The following is a 27,096-nucleotide window of genomic DNA, read 5'->3' on the forward strand; positions in this document are numbered from 1 at the left end:
CATCCAGGCAAGTGGGGAGTATTCCATCACACTCCTGACTTGAGCCTTGTAGATGGTGGACAGGCTCTGAGGAGTCAGGAGGTGAGTTACTCGCCACAGTATTCCTAGCTTCTGATCTGCTGTTGAAACCATGGTGTTTATGTGGTGAGTCCAGTTGAGTTTCTAGTCAATGGTAACCCCCAGGATGTTGATTAGTGGGGGATTCAGTGATGGTGACACCATTGAATGTCAAGGGGTGGTGGTTAGATTGTCTCTTATTGGTGATGGTCATATCCTTGCATTTGTATGGCACGAATGTTACTTGCCACTTGTCAGCCCAAGCCTGGATATTTTCCAGATCTTGTTGCATGTGAACATGGACTGCTTCAGTATCTGAGGAGTCACAATTGGTCCTGAACGTTGTGCAATCATCGGCGAATATCCCCACTTCTGACCTTATGGAGGGAAGGTCATTGATGAAGCAGCTGAAGATGGTTGGGCTGAGGACACTACCCTGAGGAACTCCTGCAGAGATGTCCTGGAGCTGAGATGATTTCCCTGTTTGAACCAAGGCTGTAATGAGGTCAGGAGCTGAGTGGTCCTGACGGAACACAAGCTGTGCATCACTGAGCAGTTTATTGCTGAGCAGGTGCTGCTTCATAGCACTGTTGATGACACCTTCCATCACTTTACTGATGATTGAGAGGAGACTGATGGGGCGGTAATTGGCTGGGTTAGATTTGTCTTGCTTTTTATGTACAGGGCATACTTGGGCAATTTTCCACATTGTCGAGTAGATACCTGTGTTGTAACTGTAGTGGAACAGCTTGGCTAGGGGAGCGGCAAGTTCTGGAGCACAAGTCTTCAGTACTATTGCTGAAATGTTGTCAGGGCTCGTAGCCCTTGCAGTATCCAGTATCTAGTTTCTTCATATCACGTGGAGTGAATTGAATTGGCTGAAGACTGGTATCTGTAATGCTAGGGACTACTGGAGGAGGCCAGGCTGGATCATGCACTCAGCACTTCTGGCTGAAGATTGCTGCCAATGCTTCAGGCTTATCTTTTACATGGATGTGCTGGGCTCTTCCATCATTGAGCATGGGGATATTTGTGGAGCCTCCTCCTCCAATTGTTTAATTGTCCACCACCATTGACAACTGGATGTGGCAGGACTGCAGAGCTTAGTTCTGATCCATTGGTTGTGGGATCACTTAGTTCTGCCTATCATTTACTGCTTTCGCTGTTTGGTGTGCAAGTAGTCGTGTTTGGTGGCTTCACCATGTTGATACCTTATCTTCAGATATGCCTGGTGCTGCTCCTGGCATGCCCTCCTGCACTCTCCGTTGAACCAGGGTTGATCCCTGGCCTGATGGTAATGGTTGAGTGGGGGATATGCCAGGCCATGAGGTTACAGATTGTGCTGGAGTACAATTCTGTTGCTGTCGATGGCTCACAGCGCCTTATGGATGCCCAGTCTTGAGTTGCTAGATCTGTGCGAAGTCTGTACCATTTAGCACGGTGATGGTGCCACACAACACGAGGGAGATTGTTCTCAATATGAAGGCGGGACTTGGTCTCCATAAGGACTGTGTGATGGTCACTCTTACTGATACTGGCATGGATAGATGCAACTGCAGTTAGCAGATTGGTAAGGATGAGGTTAAGTGTATTTGTTTTTCACTCTTGTTGTTTCCCTCATGACCTGCCACAGACCCAGTCTAGCAGCTATGTCCTTTAAGACCTGACCAGCTCGATCAGTAGTACTGCTGCTGAGCCACTGTTGGTGGTGGACATTGAATCCCCCACCCAGAGTACATTTTGTACTCTTCCCATCCTCAGTGCTTCTTCTACATGTTGTTCAACATGGAGGAGTACTGATTCATCAGCTGAGGGAGGACAGTATGTGGTAATCAGCAGGAAGTTTCCTTGCCCATGTTTAACCTGAAGCCATGAGACTTCATGGGGTCCAGAGTCAATATTGAAGACTCCCAGATCAACACCCTGTCAGTAATTCAGAGGGTAACTACACTGCTCAGTCCAACGCTGACCCTTTCAGGATTTGAGGGGTTATGGTAACTATCCACCATCTAACCATCAGCATCGTTGCCCTAAACAAGATGCAACAATGATGGTGCACATATCTCTATTGCCATACTCGAGTGAGTTATACTACAGTGTGAGACAGGTTTTTTCTTGTTTATCTCTTGTACCCTCGCCTATACATTTTAAAATGGTATGTTACTATTCAGTAAAGAATTACCATTTCTTATTTGTGATCCTCATTTAAGTGGAATATTCCATTCTTGATGCAGATACTTGTCCGATATTTATTGTTCAGTGAGTTGACACTAGTGCATCCATTTTTAAACTTCTCTGTTACCACACGGTTTTGGTCATTATACTCCTGCTCAATGCAAAACTAACGTTCCACCATACCACCATACTTTCTGTGAGCCTGATGCAGTGTAGAAGAAATGTTCTAAGAATTGCATTCAACTATATACTTCGAAATTAAATCACTAATTACCCCGAGAAAGCTAATACACTAGTAGCAGATACCGACACCTACCAACAGATAGCGATAGACCCAACACCACAGTTAGAGAACCGGATTACAACAACCCTGAAGAAATTACACAACTCAGGAAATATCAGCAAGACAGACAACCAAAAAATGAAGCCAGAGGGATCCAACACACCCCGCTTCTATGGACTCCCTAAGGTACACAAGCCAGGGGTCCCCTCAGACCTATTGTCTCACTACCAGGCACGCCAACATGTAGACCAGCCAAAGAACTACAACGGAACCTGAAATACTTAGTTAACGACACTACCCACTGCATCCATTCTCCCAAGAATTCCTGACATCATCAAGGACACCAGAACAGAAGAGGATGAGATAATGATATCCATCGACATAACAGCACTATTTACATCCGTAAACATCAACGTAGCCAAAGAGACAATTGCTACTCTGCCGGATGAATCAAAAAGGCAGGCACCCCACGACACCAACAGCATCAACAAGGACAGCACCCTGAAACTGCTGGATCTCTGCCTCACAACTCACTTCACCTTCAATGGCCATATATTCAAACAAATCAACAGAACACCAGTGGGATCCCCAATATCAGGACTGATTGCAGAAGAGGTAATGCAAAGGTTAGAATGGACAGCGCTCCCCACTATATAACCCAAACTTTGGGTCTGATATGACAGTTTTGTGATTTATCAAACACACGAGACTAGAAGAAACCCATTGACACTTAAACAACATCCTCACCGGGATAAAATTCACAAAACGAGAACAATAACCGACTACCTTTCCTAGACATAATGGTAAAACGTAAGAACAATGGGGATTTCCAGGCTAGTGTATACAGAAAGACCACACATACGGACCAGATACTTAATTACACCAGCAACCATCCCAACACCCATAAATGGAGCTGCATCAGGACATTATTCAAACGAGCCACAACACACTGCAGCAACCTGGAATAGCGCAAAGCAGAACAGGAATACTTATATATAGTTTTTAAAAGGAATGGAGACTCAAAAACCACAATCCGCCATTACCTCCACAATAGACCTCAACAAGAAGACACAACACGACCAGACACACTAGTCACCCTACTGAACATCAGAGACATATCAGAGATGATCACAAGATTACTCAGGCCCCTTAGTATCAGGGTAGCCCACAAACCAACAACCACCCTGCGACAGCTACTGACAAACGTAAAGGATCCCATACCCACAACCAATAAAACTAATGTAATATACAAACTACCTTGCAAGGACTGTGAGAAACATTACATAGGCCAAACTGGAAGAAAACTGACAAGAAGGATACATGAACACCAACTAGCCACCAAGAGACACCACCAATTCTCACTGGTCTCAACACACACAGACAAAAAAGGACACAAATTTGACTGGGACAACTCCATAATAGCACAAGCCAAACAGAAACATGCCAGGGAATTCCTGGAAGCCTGGCATTCCAACCGGAACTCCAGCAACACAGATTGAACTAGGCCCGATGTACAAACCACTGGAAAACAGAACTGGAAGTGATGCCAACCACCCCAGCAAACCGAGACATATAAATAACAAGCGGGACAGAACACCAACACTTCACTGGAGACATATTGATGATGTTACCTAGCAGGGTGATGAAACGTTTGCAACCAAACCCACTGGCTCAGCAAGCAAGTCTACAACCTCATCCACAACCCGAGCTATAAATCTTCTCAAAAATTTGAAATCACTAATCATATGTTAGTAAAGATCTAAACTTACACAAACAAATATTTCTTTTCAGGGATGGAAAGCAATGTTCAAATACGTAGGCGTGTAAGTGGCTCATTCTGCAGGATTGAAGAATCATAGAATCCCTACAGTGTGGAAACAGGCCATTTGGCCCCTCTGAAGAGCAGCTCACCCAGACCCACCCCATCCCTGTAACTCCATATTTCCCATGGCCAATCCACCTAACCTACCCACGTTTGGACTGTGGGAGCACCCGAAGGGTACCCATGCAGACATAAGAATGTGCAAACTCCACACAGACAGTTCCCCAGGAGTGAAATTGAACCTGGGTCCACTGCGCCACTGAGCCACCGTGCCATGCTAGGTGCAAGTATGAAATTGATTTGGAGGACAGTGGGGGTGCCAACACATCTGATGAAATTTGACACTAGAAAGGCAGGGCTGTTTTATCACACATTTCTCAGATTGACCAACATAACTGAGAAAATTTCTTGGAAATTGAGGTTGTGCAATATATAATATTTTTGACACTTCGGTATTTAGTTTTCACCCTTTGTGTGTCAGTTCTTTGTCTAGCATACTTAGAAGGGTGTCTGTGTAAAACCAGGAAATGCATCTTCAGCAGAGAAAACCCATATATGGAAAGGTAGGTGTTTCATTTGATGGAGAGATATCAGAGAAAGTGAGATTTAATTCAACTAGTGGCCAGTGCAGAAAGCAAATTTCCAAAGAGGAGAGGATATCGGAGAATTAGGTGAGGTTCAAGGATTTATTTGGTGATGAGTACGCTTGTCGGGTTATTAATCCTCAACCGTACTCTTTCAGTGGGATGCCACAGGGCAAACAAAAAACTGCTTAACCTTTGGGACATGCACCAGCATGAGCATGCATGCTTTCCCTCTACCCCTCCAAGCTGATAGTTATACTTTCTGGCGGCATTGTGTTTACTCAGAATAAAAACAACTAATCGGGTTTCATTAAAATTAAGGGAAAAGTAAATCAGTGGAATAAAATTGAACCTTCCCATAACGGGCAGATAATCCACACCGCACAGTGAATTCAGAATCTTAATCTCTTGAGTGCTGTCGTCAGATGTACTAATTGAGGTCATGTGTCATTTTTTTGGCTCTCAGCTGAAATGTGGAGCAAAGTGAATTGTGTTAATTAAAGCAATCGTCAACAGCTCTTATATTCATTCCCAGGTTTAGGCAGGTTTTGGCTCAGAGCCATCAATCAAAATCAGAATGAAACATAAAGGTGGCAAGTAGTGTGATAAACCAGTAATACCTAGTGCCTGTATTACCCAGGAAATGTTGATCTTGATTTACCAAGCTAGTCACTCAATTCACCTCCTCCCAACCCTGTAAAAATCAGGCCCAGTATGTCCCTATTGCCTCCTGCAAACACAGTCACCTGGATGTTCTGATCATTATTATTTTAATGCCACATATTGATACCTTTTCTTAAGCCGTTCCGGCTCAAACAACCTGCTTTAATTCTCCGCTAATGATCTTGAATGAAACAGGCAGGTTTCATTTTGACACCAACAAGTTCAGAAAAGTCAGTTACCTACATTCCGGTTCTGGCGAAGAGGCACTGGATTCGAAATGTTAACTCTGCTTGCTCTCCACAGATGCTGCCAGACCTGCTGAGTTTCTCCAGCAATTTCTGTTTATGTTGTGCCTATATTTTGGTGGTGTGTTACAGTTCAGTCAGAAAGTGAAAATTGTGCACCCATATGAGCTTGGAAAGCAGGTTGTAGTCTGGAGCTATAGATAATGATGGTCAAGGTTTAACATCCTTTCCCAATCGAGTGGCTGACCGGGGACCTCTGCTGTTGGCATGGAGGATTTGCAGCTTGGTACTCCTCTTCTTGGCTACGATGTGCATGCACTTTTCTTGACCATCCAAGTCTGGGTTAGGGCTCATGCCTGGAGCAGTGAGCAGAGAGACAGGAACATTACTCACTATGTAATCTTATTCTGTTACCGTCATCTCAAAGCCAGTTTGTCAAATGCTGCTCAGTTTTATTGAATATGTATTTTTAAGTGATTTTATTTGTTGATTGAATCATTCACATACTGGCCTGAGAGTTTGGAGGAAGCTAAACTGAAGCACAACATGGAAAAGCAAAATATTATAATTGCTAGAAATCTGAACTAAAAAATCAAAATGTTAGAAATGCCCAGCAGGTCAGGCAACATTTGTTTTGGAGAGAGAAACTGATTAGCCTTTTAGGTCATTGACTTTTTGTCAGAACAAAAGTTTACACCAGTTTCTTTGAAATTTACACCTCTGGAAATGGGTTTACCAAAATGCTTTTTATATTCTATACTTTTTAAAACACTTGTTTTAAGTCGGCAGCCTGGAGGCTTGCTGGGACAAACACTTCAGCGGGAATGAGCTGGATTTACACTTTTTTAAGTGGCCCAGCTTGAGCCTCCCAGATTAAAAAGTTCTTTCACAGAATGTGAGCATCTTGGGCAAGAGCAGGCCTTCCCCTTGAACTGGGAGGCTCAGTAGGACATGCCAGTACGTGGTGGCACGGTAGCTCAGTGGTTAGCTCTCCTGCCTCACAGTCCCAAGGACCTGGGTTCAATCTCAGCCTTGGGTGACTGTCTGCGTGGATTTTTTGCACATTCTCTCCGGGTTCGCTTGGGTTTCCTCTGGATGTTCCAGTTACCTCCCACAGTCCAAAGGTGTGCAGGTTAGGTGCACTGGCCATGATAAGTTGCCTAGGGATATGCAGATTAAGTGGATTAGCCCTGGGAAATGCAGGGTTACAGAGATAGGATAGAATAAGAGTGGTGGATCTGGATGAGATGGTCTTCGGAGAGTTGGTGCGTACTTGATGGGCTGAATGGCCTGCTTCCTATAGGGATTCTATGTCAGAGAGCAGTTGAAAGTCAACCATATTGCTTTGGCTCTGGAGTCACAAGTAGGTCAGACCAGGTAAGACGAGCATTATTGAGTCCGATGGTTTATAACAATAACTGACAATGTAATGCTCACTGTTGTGGAGATTAGCTTCCAATGACAGATTTATTGATTGAATTCAAATTCTAGCCCCTGTCGTGGTGGGATTTGAATCCACGGGCCCAGAGTGTTTAAGTTCAGCCTCTGGATTTCCAATCCTTGACATTATCACTACATCACCATCTCCCTGGAGGTCACGTTCCCAACTTTTGAAAGTCAGCCCGTTCACAAAAAACTTTCACCTTCCAGAATTAGGTTGGGCTGGAGTTGTGGCTGCTGTCTCCTGAAACAACAGGCCCAAGGTAGAATGGAGTTGGACACATACTGAGGACACTAGAAGGCTAAATGCTTTCGTGCACTGAGACTGTGACTCAGTTTTTCACACAGTTGTTAGGCTACCCAGCACTCCCCGTGAACCCTCCCCCAACACACTTTCCATGTCCCAGATGCATCACTATGCCCCTATGCATCCTTAATGCCCACTCACCAGTACCTACTATGTACAAAACATGAACAAGATACTAACACAGGAAGCCTTTGAAAGCTTGGGTAAATCTCTTAAAAAGCTGTAACCTGATTTATGATTTATAATCATAAACAAATTGTAGAATTCCTTCCACAGCTATGTCAACAACTTGTTCTGAGCTAAATTCACTAATAGATTTGGAACTCAATCATGCATTCATATTGGAATCAAGTTGCAAAACTGAATAAATATACCCTACAGAGCTTGACACAATGCTGCCTCTGAGACTGGCTGACCAGATGTCCAGGAATCTGCTTCATTTGTTTTAAAGGCCCCATGCAATTCCAACGTTTTTTCAAAAGCTCAACAGTTCTCTGTACGGCACTTTACATCAATATAAAACTCAATACAGTGTCCAGGTAACCCCTTTGACTTGGATTTTGATATTATTAAATGCTGAGGAGCACTTTTACCTATAAGACAAAGTACTTTACGGTCATTTACCATTCTGAGGATAGTCACTCAATTGAAAACATGCCAAAAGCATGAGATATATGACATGAGATTATTATACTTGAAGTTGGAGACTTACCTGTCAAAGTTTCCCATTTCATAACAGCCTTCCTCCAAAGTTCACAAACTTTGCATTGTTCCTATAGACTTCGGAAACCCACTGACCTTAACGAAAACACCAATGTCGAGGAAAATTGCATTTGCAATAGTCATTAAAATGGCAGTCTTAACATCACTTTACCTAAGGTCATGCTCACTATGTATCGACTCCAGGAGAAAGGGAACCTGCTGTGAATTAGCTGCTGTTTATAAGATTGTAGTCTCGGGTACAGCCAGTTTGGACCAGCCGACATGGGTTTCCTGAGCATTGGAAAGAGAGAGTCTGATCCAATAGAACTAGCACCCATAAAAACCAAAAGAACTGTGGATGCAGTAAATCAGGAACAAAAGCAGAAGGTGCTGGAAAAACTCAGCAGATCTGGCAGTATCTGTGAAGAAAAAATCAAGAGTTAACATTTCAGGTCTGGTTCTGAGGAAAGGTCAAGGATGAGGATGCTGACAGACCTGCTGAGCTTTTCCAGCAACTTTGTTTATGAACTGGCACCCATTATTGGTAAAGCTGGAAAGTTGGATACAATTGGCTGTAAAGACGTAATTTTCTTTGCTGAAGACAGCTTGTTAATCCTACTGTGCACTCGGAAATACAACATTGTCCTCTAACGATTGAGTATGTAGTTAATTTTGAACCAGTGACCTAATCATCCCTATAGTTCCAACCCTGCTGACCTAAGCACAGTTTTCACACAACTGTCCACTTATGACTGGATTCACAATCTTACTTCTACGTTCTAAGAAACTCTCTTCATCCTAATTAGGAGCAAGTTCAACTTTTGTGCCCATATGTTTATTAACTTGCATTGGATCCTGGTTCAACAACAACTCATTTCTTTTTTTAATTTTCACTCTTGTATTCAAATCCTTCCATGGCCTTTTTCTTTCCCATCTATATAACATACTTCAGTTCTGCATCCCTGGCCTCTTTTACATTCCCTGTTCCTGTCACCCCACCACTAGCACTTGAATCTTCATCTGTCCAGGCCCCACCATTTCCTCCTCTTTTTAACTTGATACCTACCTCTTTAGCCACGTGTAGTCATTGCTGCTAACATTTCAGCCTCTGGCTCGGTAATGACTTTTTGCTCCTGGGAAGCGCCTGGAGATATTTCCCTGTATTAAGGGTGTCGCGTGTTTGAGGTTGTGGCTGGTATGGCCAGATCTGTTCTACGAAGCAGAACTTGATAATTTGTACAGGCCAGAAATGTTGGGTCTCTTTTTTATCGGCATATTAAAACTTGTCAGTTTAAAGGGGGGAGCAGAAGTTTTGGAACCATCTTCTTCAAATGGCAATTGATGCTGGATCAACTCTTAATTTCGAGCCCAAGATTTAATAGATTTTGTTAGTCAAAAGGTAATGCATACGAAGCTAAGGGAGGTACATGGAGTCAGTTACAGATCAGCTATGAAGTGAATAGTGAAATGTGGTCAAGGAGCTAATAGCCTTCTCTTGTTTTGTAAGTTCAGCATTAAAGCTGTGTTGGTTTTCATTGTCTTTGATGTGGGTACCACATTTAGATTGCTCCATGAAGGATCCATGGCCTGAAATGTAGCCATAACTGTTGAGTATCTGCAGCATTTTCTGTGTTTATTTCCGATTTTCTGAACTTAAGAGTTTCCCGCCTCCACCCCTCACCCAGTTCTGTTTTCACTTTCACTGCACGATCTTTCACCGCCATCTAGTGGCCAAAATGCATATTACAGGTAATCCTGGGTAAGAGCAAAATTCAGCTTTCTGAATGACTGTTTCCTAAATACTGATTCTCAAAGACATCTTACTTTTGCCCCTCAGTCAGATGGGAATGGTAATTACAGCAGTGTGTGGCTTGTGTTTCACATGGATGTTACTTGCTAAGTCAGTTATGGCTCAGTTAGTAGCATACTTTTTACTCTTTTGTTTCTCACATGGGTTTTGTTCCAATTACTGCTCCAATGGATGAAGAAATAAGTTGATGGTAGTGTAACTATCTCTCTGGTTCATTGGCAGCTCCTCTGCAGAATTTTTAGGCCTGTGATAATTAGAACTTTCCCCACCTTGGTCAGCTCCAGATAACCTACTTTAAGGAAATTTAATGAGAAAATATTGACACTATAAATTTACAATTAAACTTATGGACATTGCTGATCAAACACAAATGTAGCGCTGATAATCTTTTGCATAGCTCTGACTTACTGATGTGTTTTGTTTTTGCTACAGGAAATGAGTAGCAAGTCCAAGATTTGTGCCAATGTGTTTTGCGGTGCTGGAAGGGAGTGTGCGGTGACGGAGAAGGGTGAACCCACGTGCCTGTGCATTGCAGTAAGTTTACTCATTTGTTGCTCTGTCTTGTTCCTCAACTGAAGAAAAATTAAAGGTGAATCTTCCAGTCCTGAAGGTGGAGTGCATTTAATGGGATGGTGGATCCCAGAACCTCACCATCTTCTCGTCTATGTTTGAGTTAATTTGTGGGTCAGAAGGCCCAAGCTCAACCTTCTAACCTCGATTGAAATCCTTAAGTGATCAATTAGTGAGCACTTAAAGCCTATTCAGTGCCTGTTTTCTTCACTCCAGGCACAGTGTAAGACAGTCAGCCCACCAAACTGAGAAACCAGTTTGCACAGCCCCTGTCATTTGGAGGTGGCTGGTCCTTTGATCTGCACTTATTCACAGGCAGTTAAAGGGCTCATAGCTGAGGATATTGCAAGATCCAGGCCCAAGTCTTGATTGTTAGGTGACCAGCCCTAGCATTCATTTTCATCCATATTGTAAAGACATGTCTTGTTATTTTTCTGTATGTTTAATTGTGGACTGAAGTGAGAAAAGTCGTATTTTGAAACTAAGGATGGCTGTATAACTGGCATGTTTTACAAGCAAGTAATCTGACACTCATTGTAAGCACTGTTAGCACAGCTGCTTGGTGAGCAGTGGTTAAAGTGTGGTTGTAGACCATCTGAGGCAGAGGGTTGTGTACAGGTGGAGATTTGGTTGGTATGAATAGCTAGTTGGTTTGTGGACTAGTGTCTAGTTATTGATGACAAAGGCCTTCTCCTTGCTAATAGCTCTGTGATTGATTCTCAGGTAGCAACAGCTTGGAATGGTGAACAAGATACAGAAAACCTTTCAGAGCTTTCTCTTCCCTGCAGTAAAAGCCACTTTAGGGCTGAAGAAAACCTTTCTATTTTTCCTTCGCTGGTGCTGTAAACTGTTACTTCTAATTAATATTCAGATAAGTGAACAAGCCACCCTGTGCCTCTTGGAAACCAATGTCTCTCACTGTCCCATTCCTGTCAGGCTGTGATTCAATAGAGAAAAACATGCCAGGAGCTCTTAAAAATGCAATGCAAACCTGTTGAAATTACAACACAGGATTTACATGCATACTGGGGTCCAGGGATAGCTAGCTAATTGGATTCAAAATTGGCTAAATGGTAGGAAGCAGAGGGTGACGGTTGAAGTTTGTTTCTCAGGCTGGAGGCCTGTGTTTGGTGGTGTGCCACAGGGGTCGGTGCTGGGACCTTTGTTATTTGTTATATACATAAATGATCTGGATGTGAACGTACAAGGCATGATTAGTAAGTTTGCGGATAATACAAAATTAGGAAGTATCATTGATAGCGAGGAAGGTTATCAAAAATTACAGAGGGATCTTGATCAGGTGGGGAAGTGGGCTGAGGATTGGCAAATGCAATTCAGTACAGATAAAGTGTGAGGTGTTGCACTTTGGAAAGTCAAACCAAGGTAGGTCTTATACAGTAAATGGTACGGTCCTGAGGAGTGTCGTGGAACAGAAGGACCTGGGAATACAAGTACATAGTTTGGCGAAAGCGATGTCACATGTAGACAGGGTGGTGAAGAAGTGGTGGCATTGAGTATACGAGTTGGGATGTTGTGTTACAGTTGTATGAGTTATTGGTGAGGCCGCACTTGGAGTATTGTGTACAGTTTTGGTCACCCTGTTATAGGAAAGACATAGTTAAACTGGAAAGTGTGCAAAGAAGATTTTCAAGGATGTTGTCAGGACAAGTAGGCCTGAGTTATAGGGAGAGATTGGCTAGGGTAGGACTTTATTCCTTGGAATGTAGGAGAATAAGGGGTGACCTTATTGAGGTGTATAAAATTATACATAGGATGAATGCATATAGTCTTTTTCCCAGAAATGGGGGATTGAAAACTAGAGGGCATAGGTTTAAGGAGGGAGGGGAAAGACTTAAGAAGGACCTGAACGGCAACTTCTTCACACAGAGATTGGTGCACATATGGAATGGGCTGCCAGAGAAAGTGGTTGAGGCAGGTACAAAAGCAACATTTAACAAACATTAGGATAGGTACATGGATGGAAGGGTTTAGAGGGATATGGACTAAATGTGGGCATTTGGAACTAGCTGAGTGGGCACCATAGTCAGCATGGACCAGTTTGGACTGAAGGGCCTGTTTCCATGCTGTATTACTCTCTGACTGGATGGAGAAGCACTCAGTTTCCCCCAATCAAATGGTCAGATCAAAGCTCTGCTGCTCTATCACATCTACTTGTGAATTTTTGTAGTGTCATAAAGTTTTGCAACATGGAAAGAAGCACTTTTTCCCATTGTGTCCACACTGCTCATCAAGCACCTATCTACTCTAGTACTATTTTCTAGCACTAGCCCGTAGCCTTGTCTGCTATGGCATTTCAAATATTCATGTAAATATTTCTTAAATGTTGTGATGGTTCCTGCCTCTACCACACTTTCAGGCAGTGAGTTCCAGATACCCACTGCCCTCTGGATGAAAATAAATCTTCCTCAAGACCTCTCAAAACCTCCTGTCCTTATCTTAAATTCATACCTCCTGGTTATTGATCCCCTCCTACTAAGGGGTAAAGTTTATTCCTATCTACCCCAACTATGCCCCTCATAACTTTATACATCTCAATCAGCTTCCCCCCTCTTATTCAGTTTTAAGCCTCCTAAAACCTCTAGTGCCTTCTTCCTGTTAATGCTAGTTTGTTCACGTATAGGCTGCAGTCCCCCTCTTTGACTTCCATAGCTGCATTGTCTTTCTTCTATAGTCAATACAGATGCAAAGTACTCATTAAAAACCTCACTATGTTTTCTGGCTTTGCTCACTGTGCCTTTTTGGTCCCTAATGGTAGGCAGACTAGCAGCATCATCTTTAGATAGACAGCTGCTTTTCAGCACTTGAGAATCTTGGTAGCCTTCTGCTCTCCGTGCCACCTAGAGGGGGCGTTCATACCAAAGCAAATACGACATTAGCATTCATTTCAAGACGACTAGAATACAAGAACAGGGATATACTGCTGAGGCTATGTAAAGCTCTGATTAGACCACATTTGGAATATTGTGAGCAGTTTTGGGTCCCATACAGTATCTAAGGATGAATGTGTTGATGTTAGAGGGGATCCAGAGGACATTCACAAAATGATCCTGGGAATAAAGGGCTTGTCATATAAGGAGTGGTTGATGACTGTTGATCTGTACTTGATAGAGTTTAGAAAGGTGAGGGGGGGATCTGATTGAAACTTACAGAATTTTGAGAAGCCTGGATGGAGTGGACATGGAGAAGATGTTTCCACTAATAGGAGAGACTAGGGCCGGAGGGGACAGCCTCAGAGTGAAGGGATGACCCTTCAGAGCTGAGACGAAGAGAAATTTCTTCAGTCAGAGGGTGGGTAATCTGTGGAACTCATTGCCACAGAAGGTAAGTCATTGTGTGTATTTAAGTCAGAGATAGATAAGTTCTTGATTGGTAAGGGGATCAAGAGTTATCAGGAGGAGACAAGAGAATGGGGTTGAGGAATATATGCGCCATGATTAGAATCCCTACAGTGTGGAAACAGGCCCTTCAGCCCAACAAGTCCACACCAAACCTCAGAGCATCCCACCCAGATCCATCCCCCTATGACCCACCTAATATACACCCTCTACCTCCCTGAACACTACGGGCAATTTAGCATGGCCAATCCACCTAACCTGCACATCTTTGGACTGTGGGAGGAAACTGGAGCAAACCCACGCAGACACGGGGAGAATGTGCAAACTCCACACAGACAGTCGCCCGAGGCTGGAATCGAACCCAGGTCCCTGGTGCTGTGAGGCAGCAGTGCTAACCACTGTGCCACCGTGTCGATTGAATGGTGGAGCACACTTAATGGACCGAATGGACTAATTCTGCTCCTGTATCTTATGGTCTTATGAAACTACCTAATCAAAAAGTCAAAGAAAGTTACACAAAGTCACATAAAGTAACTAGTAATTAAAAATCCAAGAAAAATCGGATGAGTTCATCGGATAAAACCATTCAAGAGTTTAATGTTTGATTTCTGGACTTGCTACAATCTCAGATTAAAGCACGCTGATCTATAGGGAGAGCAGGCCCATCCACGGCAGTGATATGAGGTCAGCAACCCACAAAACATTTCTGGAGTCGAAACAGAAAAGAGCTTCACATAGCGTTGCTGCTGTAAGGAGAATTTAAATCCAACAAAATAAATATAAACATTTAGAACTGAAAAAGCTGTGACTCTTGGTGTGCTTGGTCAGTCATTGGTGGCTTGTAGAGAGTTGCATTAGAACAGGACTGTGGATCTTCATTTGAGGAAAAGTTCTAGGATAACTGCTCCCTTTCAGAGAATCTTGTATGTAAAATAAGACTCACATCTAAAAGAAGTGTTCTAATTTCTCGAAATAGTAACTTTAAAGTGACATGCCTGAACATAGAGTAAAATGCCTTAACATCTTTTTGTCTGGTTTATTTTATTTAGAAAAGTATGAAAACTTAAAGCATAGACGGCTCCTTTCATAAAGTACGATAGAAATATGTTGATAAACGTTGTGCTTGACAGCTCTCACTGTGCTGAGGAATATAACAAGTGCCTTGCCCAGGATGCCCTGTGGAGCGGATCTATTAAAATTTCATTTAGCAGGGCTTCAAAGGATTAAATAAATAATTATGGGAATGGATATCAGAAAGAAAACAAAAAAAAATCTATGTTGCTTAATAGGACAATGGCCCTAAAGGTCACACGTTCTTTTAAAGGGTCATTTTTCAGTCCGTTTCAAAATAGCCAGGAATGCTTCACACTTAAAGGTTGAGCCGAAAATATATCAACAGACATTGTAGAAATTATTGTTGCCAGGAATGACTGATAAATGTTTTGCATTTGTCTACTTAACCTAAACAAATGTACAGCTTGGTTAAATAGCCAGAGAAAAACAGATCAAACCATCCTCTGCAAAGAGAAACAGTTGTGTGTACATTTAATTGTTTTTCTGCCATCTTGGTTAATAGTAACTTGAAAGTTAAATTTGCTGCCAGGGCTTTGTACAAGGATATGTTTTGTTGGATCATGGGTATGATAAACCATTTCCATCTTGGGAGATCCAGTGATGTGATGTTATTGTACGTGTCTTTGGTTTCAGGCTGGGTAAAGGCCAATTTGGGCCAGTTCTACAGTTAAGGCAAAAAAATGTTCATTACATGCAGGCACTGGGTTTGCCAGTCCTCTAGTGTGCCCATGGAATCATTTGACGTTAAAGGTTAATCTCCCATATGTTTTTATTTCCCAGGTTGCCAATGCAATCATGGGCATTTAAATCTGATTGCATATTGGCCTAAGGGCAGGTGGGGCACATGCCACCTGTCAATGATAAAATATGATTAAATGAGGAAAGTAATGGGCATGATGACCCATGCTGTCTGATTTAACACACCTCCACCAACTCCCAGGTCAATTCATTGGAGGAGGCAGCGTGTGAAATTTTGGCCAGTGGAACATTTATGAAATGGTAAGGCATTATGAAAGTGCAATATTTCATGGCGCCCTGTGATTTAGTGAATTAAGTGGTTATTCAATAAATTTTGGCTATAGAACAGATTGAGTACATATTTCAGGAATATGTTGGTATGAAAATGGTATGACATTATGAAAGTGCAATATTTCATAGTGCCCTGTGATTTAGTGAATTAAGTGGTTATTCAATAAATTTTGGCTATAGAACAGATTGAGTACATATTTCAGGAATATGTTGGATTTTTGTTTTCAACAGTACTGTAAACTAAAGCATATTTTATCTCTTGTTGTGATGACTGATGCTGAGCTTGGTGAAGCAGAGTGTACAAGGACCGCAAATTCATAGTGGATGAACTTGCACTGCTTTCTAATACATCTGTGTTTTCTTTAAGGAATGCAAGCATCACAAGAGAGTGGTTTGTGGAAGCAATGGAAAGACTTATCGTAACCACTGTGAGCTTCATCGTGATGCGTGCCTCACTGGTATGAAGATTCAGGTCGCTCACGATGGCCATTGTGAAGGTAAACCAGGAAAAATCATTGCTTTTGAGATCAGTGGTTCACATGGGACAGCAACATGGCCTTAAATGAAATAACGTCATGAATGAAGAGATGCAACTTATTCATGGATTCCTTTTTGGATTTCTTTTACAGAAAAGAAGAATGAAAAAACAGCAGCCAGTAGTCCAGGTATAGAATAGCTATGATTTCTGTGGGACATTAATGCCTGTGTGACTGTCCATGTCTAGGTGGTTTAACTAGGATTTCAGATATTTTGGCATCATACATAGTGAGGCTGAAGAAAAGTCCTTTTTCCTCAGCTTATAGAGTCCAACATCTATTATGGGACTATTATGAGACTTGCCAATAATTACGCCTCCTTGTTTGCATCTACACCTTGTTGTTGTATGAAATGTGGACTACAGTAATTTTTTTTTAGGAAAAATTACAATTCCATATTCAGTGAGACTGGCAATATTTGGTTGGAATGGTTTTACTGGTTAGATTAGTTTGCTGCAATTTAAACATCAAGGAAATATATCATAGTGAATGTATATAAAGCAAATTATCATTTAAAAAACTGAGCACGCTCAACACTCATGCTCCAGAGCAACCAATTCCAATTAAATAATGCTCTGGGCCTTTGAGCTCAGAATTAGTCCAATTCCAGCATCAGCCAATAATTCTGCAAACTGTATATTGTTATTCATATCAGATTTTTAGAAGATCGAAGTGCTGCAGTAATTAACTATCTGAAATGGGATTTGAATTTCTACTGTCATCTGCTGGAGAGAAAGAATATCTATGCTATGTACTGCGGAAATTAAAGAGCAGTTGTATGAAATTCTTTCTCATATAAATTTTGAAATTTTTTAGTTTTAGAAGCATTGTTCCTCCAGTATTCTGGCTAGTGAGAGTCTGACTTGATTCCAATGCAAGATGAAAATGAAACCGCTGTTCATTGTTGCAAAAACTCATCTGGTTCATTGATGTCCTTTAGGAAAGGAATTCTGACATTTTTATTCATGCATGGGCCATGGGTGTCACTCACTGGCCAGCATTTTATTGCCCATCCCTAGTTGCCCATGAGAAGATGGTAGTGAGCTGCCTTTTTGAATCCCTGCAATCCATGTGCAGTAGCTTGACCCACAATACCATAAGGGAGGGAGTTTCAGGATTTTGACCCAGCGACACTGGAGGAACAGTGATATATTTCTGAGTCAGGATAGTGAGTGGCTTTGAGGGAATTTGCAAGTGTAGCAATACCATGTATCTGTTGCCCTTATCCTTCGAGATGAAGGGGGTCATGAGTTTGATCTGTCTAAGGACACTTAATGAATTTCTCCAGTGCATCTTGTAGATAGTACACATTGCTGATACTGAGCTTCAGTGATAGAAGGAGTGAATGTCTATGGACGTGGTGTCAATCAAGCAGGCTGCTTTGTCTTGGATAGTGTCAAGCTACTTGAGTGTTGTTGGAGCTGCAGTCATCCAGGCAAGTAGGGAGTATTCCAACACACTCCTGACTTGTGCCTTGTAGGTGGTGAAACAGGGCTTGGGGTCAGGAGGTGAATTATCTGCTGCAGGATTCTTAACCTCTGACATATGTTTGTAGCCATCGTATTTATATTGTTAGTCCAGTTCACTTACTGGTCAATATTTGGTATTGTGGGATTCAGTGATGGTCTTACCATTGAGTGTCAAGGGATGATGAGTCAATTCTCTCTTGTTGGAGATGGTCATTGCCTGGCATTTGTGTGGCTTGAATGTTACTTGCCACTTTTCAGCCCAAGCCTGGATATTCTCCAGGTCTTGCTGCATTTGGACATGGATTGCTTTAGTGTCTGAGGAGTTGTGAATGGCCCTGAACATTGTGCAATCATCAGCGAACATCACCACTTCTAACCTTGTGATGAAGCAATTGAAGACAGTTGGGTCGAGGACACTACCCTGAGGAAACAGAGGTGATAGCCTAGTCGTATTATTGCTGGACTGTTAATCCAGAGACCTAGGTAATGTTCTGGGGATCTGGGCTCAAATCCTGCCATGGTAGATGGTGGAATTTGAATTCAATAGAAGTCTGGGATGAGGAGTCTAATGATGACTCAATTGTTGAGAAAACCCATCTGGTTCACCTATATCCTATAGGGAAAGAAGCTGCCGTCCTTACCTGATCTGGCCTAGATGTGACTCCAGACCCACAGCAATGTGGTTGATTCTTAACTGCCCTCTGGGCAATTAGGGATCGGCAGTAACTGCTGGCCTAGTGATGCCTTCATCCTGTGAAGTAATAATGAAACTCCTGCAAAGATGTCCTGGAATGGAGATGACTAACCTCCAACATCCACAGCCATCCTTCTTTGTGCCTTCTTACATGATCTAGCCAAGATATGATTCCAGACTCTCAGAAATGTGGTTGACTCTTAACTGCCTGTTGAAAAGGCCTAGGCAACAGTAAACTCAGACCTATCAACTCTGCATAGTCGTCCTTACTAACATGTAGGGCTAATACCAAAATTGGGAGCGCTAAGAATATTTGAAAGTGAGGTGACAAGCTGGTGAAGTTACAACACCGAACTACTTGCATGCCAAAAAGGATAAGCAGCAAATAACAGACAAGACTAAATGATTTCACCAATGGATTAGATCTAAGCTCTGTTGTCCTGTCACATCCAGTTGTGAATGATGATGAACTATTAAACAGCTCACTGGAGAAGATGGCTCCACAAATATCCCCATTCTTAATAATGGGGAGCCCAGTACATCAGTGCAAAAGATTTGGCTGAAGCATTCACAACCAGAAATGTCGATTGGATGATCCATCTCGGCCCCCTCCAGTGATCCCCAGCATTACAGATACCAGTCTTCAGCCAATTCAATTACCTTCACATAATATCAAGAAATAGTTGGAGGTACTGGATACTGCAAAGGCTATGGGTCCTGATTACATTCCAGCAATAAAACTAAAGATGTGGTCCAGAACTTGCTATTCCCATAGCCAAGCTGTTCCTGTAGTTACAACACTGACATCTACTGACTATGTGGAAAATTGTCCAGGTATGTCCTGTACACAAAAAGCAGGACAAATACAACCCAGCCAAATACTGCCCATCAATCTACTCTCGATTATCAGTAAAGTGTTGGAAGGTGACATCAGTAGTGCTGTCAAGCAGCATCTGCTCAGTGACGCCCAGTTTGGGTTCTGCCAGGGCCACTCAGCTCCTGACATTATTTCAGCCTTAGTTCAAACATGGACAAAAGCCTTGAATTGAGAGTGAAGTGAGAGTGACAGCCCTTGACATCAAGGCTACATTCAATTGAGTGTGGCATCAAGGAGCCCTAGCAAATCAGTGGGAACCAGGAGGCATACTGTCTGCTGGTTGGAGTCATACCTGGTACATAGGAAGATGATTGCAGTTTTTGGAGGTCAGTCATCTCAGCTCCAGGGCAGCTCTGCAGGAGTTTCTCGTAGTGACCTAGGCTGAACCCATCTTTAGCTGCTTCATCAACAACCTGTTCTCCATCAGTAGGTCAGAGGTTGGGGATGTTCATTGCGCAATCATCCATGTTCAGCACCATTTGTCACCCCTCAGATACTGAATCAGTCTCTGCCTAAAAGCAGCAAACCCCGGACAGTATCTAGACTACAGGCTAATAATTAGCAAATTAAAGCAAAATGTTGTTGATGCTGGAAGTCCTAAACAGGCAGAAAACAAAGTAGTACTGAAGAAGTCATATCAGACTCTAAACGTTAACTCTGATTCTCTCTCTATATGTGCTACCAGACCTGCTGAATTTGTCCAGCAAGTGCCAGAAAGTGACATCTCCAGCAAGAGAGAATCTAACCATCAGTCCTTGATGCTTGGTTCCATTACCGTGGCTGAATTCCCCACAATAAACATTTTCTTCTGGTGGGGAAGGGGTTACTTGCTATTGGCCAGCAACTTAACTGGACTTGCCATACAAATACCACAGTGGGTCAGAGGCTAGGAACACTGCAGTGAGTAACTCTCCTCCCAACTCCCCTAAGCTTGATCAGAGTCCACAAGGCACAAGTCAGGGTTGTGATGCAACTCCCTCTTTGCCTGGATAGGCACAGCTCTAACAACACTTGAAGCTTGACACCATCCAGGACAGAGCTGCCCATTAGATCGGCACCGCATCCACAAGCATTCACTACCTCATACCTCCATTCAGTAGCAGCAGTGCGTATCATCTACAAGATGCACTGTGGAAATTCTCCAAAACTCCTTAGACAACATCTCTCAACCCTGCAACCAATACCATATAGAAAGACAAGAGCAGCAGATACGTGAAACACTGTCACTTGCAAATTTCTCTCCAAGCTACTCACTATCCTGATCAAGTAATATATTGTTGTCCTTTCAATGTTGTTGGGTCAAAACCTGGAACTCCCTCCCTAATGGCACTGTGGATCAACCACAGCACGTGGATTTAAGTGATTCAAGAAGGTAGCTCACCACCATCTTCTCAAGGGCAATTAGGGACAGACAATAAATGCTAGCCAGCTATCAGCACCCATATCCTACGAATGAATAATATGAAAAGAAACTTTGTGCTCAAATGAACAGATTTAAGAGATTATCACTGGGGAAGTAATTATGTTGTTAATGTAATTCTGTTATGTGACCAGTTCTATATCTGCACTGCACTAATTACTGTAGATCTCAGTAGCTGGGATGACATTATCACATTGTCTAATCCTCTACCCTGAGTAAGGTAAGCAAAACATATAAAATCAGTGTCAACGTAACACAGAAGATATTTGAATGACACTGATTCTAGATTTTCATCTGTGAAATGTAAGTCTAAAAGAGAGTTACAGTGCAAGTTAGATTGACCTTTCTGCTCTAGGTAATTAGACAGTTCTTATAGAAGAAAAAGATGTCTTCTTGTGACATTCCTGCATTCAAGTTTATACAGTGTACTGTGAATTTCTCATAGCTTCAAATCATGTTATGGCCTTGGTTTTGCATCCATGATGTACAGAGGGATTTGTAAGCAGTATGAACTAGGGTTGTAAATTTGGCACAGTTGCAATATACTACAGCAGTTCTTATAAAGCAAAGCAATAAGACCCAAAAAGATCTTCTGCCTTTAATTCTATACTGATGCCATAATGCAGTGGTTAAAGATTATAGTAGTGTCAGTTAGCTTGATATTTCTAATGCCTGATTGAACCTGCAATGAACTGCACCAGTTGTCGTGGGTAAGAACAGCTCAGATTACAGCTTGATATTTCACTATTCTTAATTAAGAGGAATTCTGTAACTGTCAGCTGTTTCTATGGAAATGACTACTATGTCGCCAGGTATTGATGAGATTTCTTCCTAAGGTATCTTGCATTGACAACTTTGTTATAATAATCACAGCTTAGACTCTCAATCCTACCCATAGGCTCATGACAACCTTTTGGCTTCAAACAAGCTTTAAAAGGTTTGTTGTGGAGACAGAGTTTAAAAAGCTAGATTATTGCTGTCACTCAAGTCTAGAGTGTCTTTAATACATTACTGGCACCACTCAGTTCATTGCTTTGCAAGCAAGATTAAGAGAAACATGAAAAGCTTCTTTGTTCTGATTCTCACGTTATTTATGACGATGTTAGGTCTAAAAGATTAGTGTGTTGTTATTATCATTGTTGCTAATATTATAGTTAATAGATTGGGGTTCTGTTAGTGCACGAACACTGAACTAGGAACTAAATACTAAATTAATATTTGAGACAAGTGATAATTTAGTGGAAAAAAACAACTGGAAACAAAAGAAAGGTACTTTTTTCTTGATTCTTTCTTCATGATTAAACTGATTCTTTTCACAAGATTATCACCATTGCCCTCATGCAGCTCAATGGCTGACTTCAGAGGCATGGGACTAAGTAAGCCGGTCTGTTATTTAGTTTGTAGGGCCTATCAATTTGGGTGTATTTGGATAAAGTACTGTTTGCTGTTTAATGGTCTTTAGTTTTGACCCTCAAAGTAAAATGTATCCTATAATTTGTTTCACTTTTGCACATTGAGTTGTAAGTCAGTTCTAGGTGAGCAACCAACATCTGACTGAAGTTGTCACTTGTACTGTATTATAGTGCTGTTGTCGGGATAATCATGGCCTATTCCTATGACTGAACAAAGCCGTTGATTAACATCAGATCCTTTCTCCTGTAGTTGTCTGCTACCAGACAGACCGTGATGAGCTTCGGCGCCGTGTCATGGAATGGCTGGAGACTGAAGTCGTTCCTGATGGGTGGTTCTCGAAGGGCATCAACTATACAAATATTCTCAACAAATACTTCACGGTAGGCAAGGGCTTGATCTCAACAAAATACAAATAAAGTGCGAAGTAATCAATGTTCCCTCTAAGCACTAGCACACAGCAACTTAAACGTTCCTGCTTAGCCTGCACTCAGGTCAGTACCTTTAACTGACAGTGCATGTGGTCTTCACAAAAAAAATGAAGGGTCCACACTTCAACTTAAACAAAGCAACAAGCATGGAAAAACTTAAGGGTATTTGGTAGCAGTTTGACGTAGGATTACGACTGAGCAATCTTGAGTTATCATTCTATTACATTGTTAGTAATTATATAACATTTTTGTCCATTATGCAGTATTGTATGCAGAGCAGTAGAGGTGACATGAAGGAAGTGCAGGAATTAAAGGTCTATTGCATCATGTGATGCAGCAAATCAGTCATAGAAATTATATTGTGGAAGGAGGATATTTGAACCCTCATGACTTTGGCAGTGCTAGATTCTCAACTGCAACAAGCTATGGCAATGTTTGTTCCCTGTATACTATTATGCCCAGACCTTAGGCAATATTCCCCAATTTGTTGCGGTTCCAAATGGGATAACCGAAACCATTAAGCTCTTAGGTAAGAAGGGCTGAACTGGCTCCTCTCTTTTATTCACCTGCCCCTCAGTTGGTTGAAAAAGGATTGATTTAAAAATGGATCCTTTCACTTGTGGATACCTTTCCCCCAGATGCAAATGAACTTGTATTTTGAAAGCAGCCCATTTAACAAGGCTTTCCTGTGTTAAAAAGGAGTGAGTTTATTATGAAATGCAAGAATAGTAATGCAACACACTTACTTATTATTTCTAATCTGTGTAATTGTCTAAGAAGATAAATGTTCAAAAACAGATCAATCTCTGAATTGTGTGTGAAAAGTGGATAGTTGAATGTTGCGGCCGTTGCAGTGGAGGCTACCAGTAGCGTTGATATTGGTAATTGAACAGTTGATTTTAAGATTTAGTTTTGCAGCTTAATTGAGGTTCTGTCGTTCTGGTTCCTTTCAATTGTGATTGAATTCCAGTATTCACAATGAAAGAGAGTTCTGACGTTGACCTGTTTCCTTTTGCCTAGCTGACTGCTCATACTCTGAGTAAGAGAATCCCTTTACTTGCAACAGGGGTGGCCTGGGGATAATTCTTCCTTCGGGACCTTCAAATTGGTTACTACACATGGCTACTTAAGCCTGCTGGTATACCTGAAAGCATTCATTCTCACTAGCATGTCCAGCAACTGAATAATTCTGTAAAGCTGTTAAAGCCCAACCAGCCAATTTAAAGTCCACTTTCCAAGCTTGGATCCAACTAATTCATTCATTACTCTCAAAGATCAAGCATTCAGCTGCAGTTTGGGACCAGTCCTAGTAATACTTAAAAACCAGACTTGCAAATAAAATTATTTTAAATAACCTCTGTATCTGAAAATACTGTAGTGTTTTTGGAGGTGTTCCTGGATGTAGCAGAGGCTGTTGCTGCATCCCCACAGGAATGAGAGAGGATTTGGTAACCTGTCCCCACAAAGCAGTAACAGTTTGGGGTGACTACAACAGTAGTGCCTCTGGATCATCAGCGTAACAGGGAAATGGAGCAAAAGGTGAAAAGTTCTGCAAATGGGTCACACACTAGGAAACTGTCAGAGGATTCTGACAGAGATTTGGGTGACATGGTGGCTCAGTGATTAGCACTGCTGCCTCACAGCACCAGGGCCCTGGGTTCGATTCCAGCCTTGGGTGGGTCTGTGTGGAGTTTACACATTCTTCCTGTGTCTGCGTGGGTTTCCTCCAGGTGCTCAGGTTTCCTCCCACAGTCCAAAGATGTGCAGGGTAGGTGGATTGGCCATGGAAAATTGCCGATAGTTTTCAGGGATGTATAGATTAATTGGATTATAGGGGTATGGGTCTGGGTGGGATGCTCTGACAGTCAGTGTGGATGTGTTGGGCCAAAGGGCCTGTTTCCACACTGTAGGGATTCTATGATCAGGATGTCCTATTGGATATGGAAACTGTAAGATGAAAGCAGAGGACAAGGGGAATCCTGCTATCTTTCTGAGAGGAAGACGGAGTGAGAGCGCAAGTCTGGGAAATTGAATGAACTCAGTCAAAGGCCTTGTCAACCACAGAGAAGGGTAAATCTTTACTTAGGGTAAAGGAAAGCATGTACTTCTGTTATAGTAAAACATTTATGATAAAGTTCTCGTATGGCTTTGGGACATTGGAATATTCATGCTTTTCAAAATCTTGTGTTTTGTATTGCATCTTGAAGGTGACAATCTGGACATGAGTATGTATGAGATGCAAAGCTTGAGATTTTATGTTTGTATGGGAGCAAACGGGATGAGGAATATGTTGGAAACAGTCAACACTGTGGCAGTAACATTTGGGTAGTCAACAAGATGGAGGTTTATATTTAGTTCCTGTTTCATTTCAAATTCTTTTGTTCACTGTTTTCTACTCCATTTGGTGTAGGGCATTGTTTTACTGTTCTGCTTTCAACAGTATTGTACTGGAATTTGTCCTTGGATATCATTTTTCTTTCTTGGTCAACATTCTTTAGAATTTTAGGTATCCAAGAAAAAAGGAATTTGGCAAAAGTTAGTGAGCTTGAAGAATTTTTATTACAAAGAAATCTTTCATATTATGTCATTAACATTAGGAAGTTGGTTCCTGGAAATTTTGCTGGAAGCTGGATCTGATTGTTTAATATGATCTACAACTGTAATTTATTCTTTAAACACTCTCAAATTGTTGGCAAAAAATGCAATATGAATTTAAATGAAGGAAATTGGCACAGTTTTTTGACGGTAGATAAATCATTGAAATAAATAATATAAGTATAGTTTGGAGTAAAAAGCCAAAGGTTTTAATGAAAAAATTAATGAGATTGAATTTTCAGGTGGCTTCATTCTCCTCAAACTTGGGACTTCTCCAGGTTTCTGCAGATCTTCGTCTGCTTGTTCATGTGCTGTCATATATTCTTTTCAAGTGGAAGCAAATTCTATGTACTACAACTGCACCTGAGCTCTGCCTCTCTAGAAATAATTTTCTGACTGCTATTTCTTGCATTGCTCCATCTGCCTCAGCTATATGTTAGCCCTCCAAATCCCTGTCTTTTGTTTTCCCTTCTGTGTCCATGCTGGATACTATAGAAATACTAAACCATCTCAAGAAAACCAGTGTTACTGGGCCAGGTACAACATGTCAAATACTTCAAATGCATAAAGTAGGGAGTCAACAGAATCTGCATTGGTATCTTTTGGTCAGTTTCTCCGCAAACTTGTTAAATTGTCAAGCCCCTTTAAGCTGGAGCTTGACCTTTAAAGCCAGTCTTTTTAGTGCCTACAGGAAATTTCTTCAGGGTGAGGGAGGAATACCGGTTTCTCAGATGAGCAGAAACCCTGGTGTGCCACTAGTGGGCAATGTCCTAGCTGCTTGAACACAACTTAGATTTAATATGCTCATCATGACTAGTATCCTCTCTCAGTTCAGGTAAAATTCAAATAAAAGCCTAGAAATTTGTGACAATTTTAAATTATGTGCTTGCTGACTAAAAGTGTTTTGTGTGAGTAAATTATGGAATATTGCTTGGTTTGTGGACATTTACGTAAATGTCTTGAAACCCCATTCTACCAGCATTTACTTCTGCAGGGGTTCTTCTGATGGTCCATTTGAAACTTCAGCAGATCTACAGATAGCTTTATCTGTTCCAGAGTTATGGAAGATGCTAAGGAAAACCTTGGATATTGTGCCTTGGCCTATCTAAGTTATTTAGATTTGTGTCTAATAATCTGATGTTTGAAAATAATGGTAAGAATTTTAATTTCTTTTCTGACAGAGTTATGATGATGGTGACTCCTACCTAGATTCTAATGAGTTCCTGAAATTCGTAGAACACAATGAGACTGTTATCAACATTACCTCGTACACTGAACAGGAGGACACCAGACTTCTTCGGTGAGGAACGAAGCAAGGGGGAAATGTTGCACCTAATGAATTGGCTGACTTGGTGGTACAGCTAAATGGTTTGACTGGAGTTATGGGAGAGTTTCACAACTGAAAAGCTTAGAAGTGATTGAGTCGCATGGCAGCAGATGACATAGGAGGAGAAAGCTAAAAATAGCATTTTAAACAATACCAGAGATAACAAGGTGCAGAGCTGGATGAACACAGCAGGCCAAGCAGCATCAGAGGAGCAGGAAGG

The 27,096-nt window shown here is 41.8% G+C and overlaps 1 protein-coding gene across 1 annotated transcript in view; it reads left to right on the forward strand.

The window, feature by feature from the left end:
- Positions 1–27,096, forward strand: part of fstl1b (follistatin-like 1b) — a 111,297-nt gene that overhangs the window by 61,488 nt on the left and 22,713 nt on the right. Inside the window, exons 3-7 of the mRNA XM_048603186.1 lie at positions 10,521–10,622; positions 16,485–16,614; positions 16,747–16,782; positions 22,776–22,906; positions 26,731–26,849. Of these exons, the coding sequence (XP_048459143.1) occupies positions 10,521–10,622; positions 16,485–16,614; positions 16,747–16,782; positions 22,776–22,906; positions 26,731–26,849 (518 nt within the window). The remainder of the gene's footprint in view (positions 1–10,520; positions 10,623–16,484; positions 16,615–16,746; positions 16,783–22,775; positions 22,907–26,730; positions 26,850–27,096) is intronic.

This window comes from Rhincodon typus, chromosome 11 (genome assembly GCF_021869965.1).
Source record: "Rhincodon typus isolate 14 chromosome 11, sRhiTyp1.1, whole genome shotgun sequence".
Lineage (NCBI taxonomy): Eukaryota > Metazoa > Chordata > Chondrichthyes > Orectolobiformes > Rhincodontidae > Rhincodon > Rhincodon typus.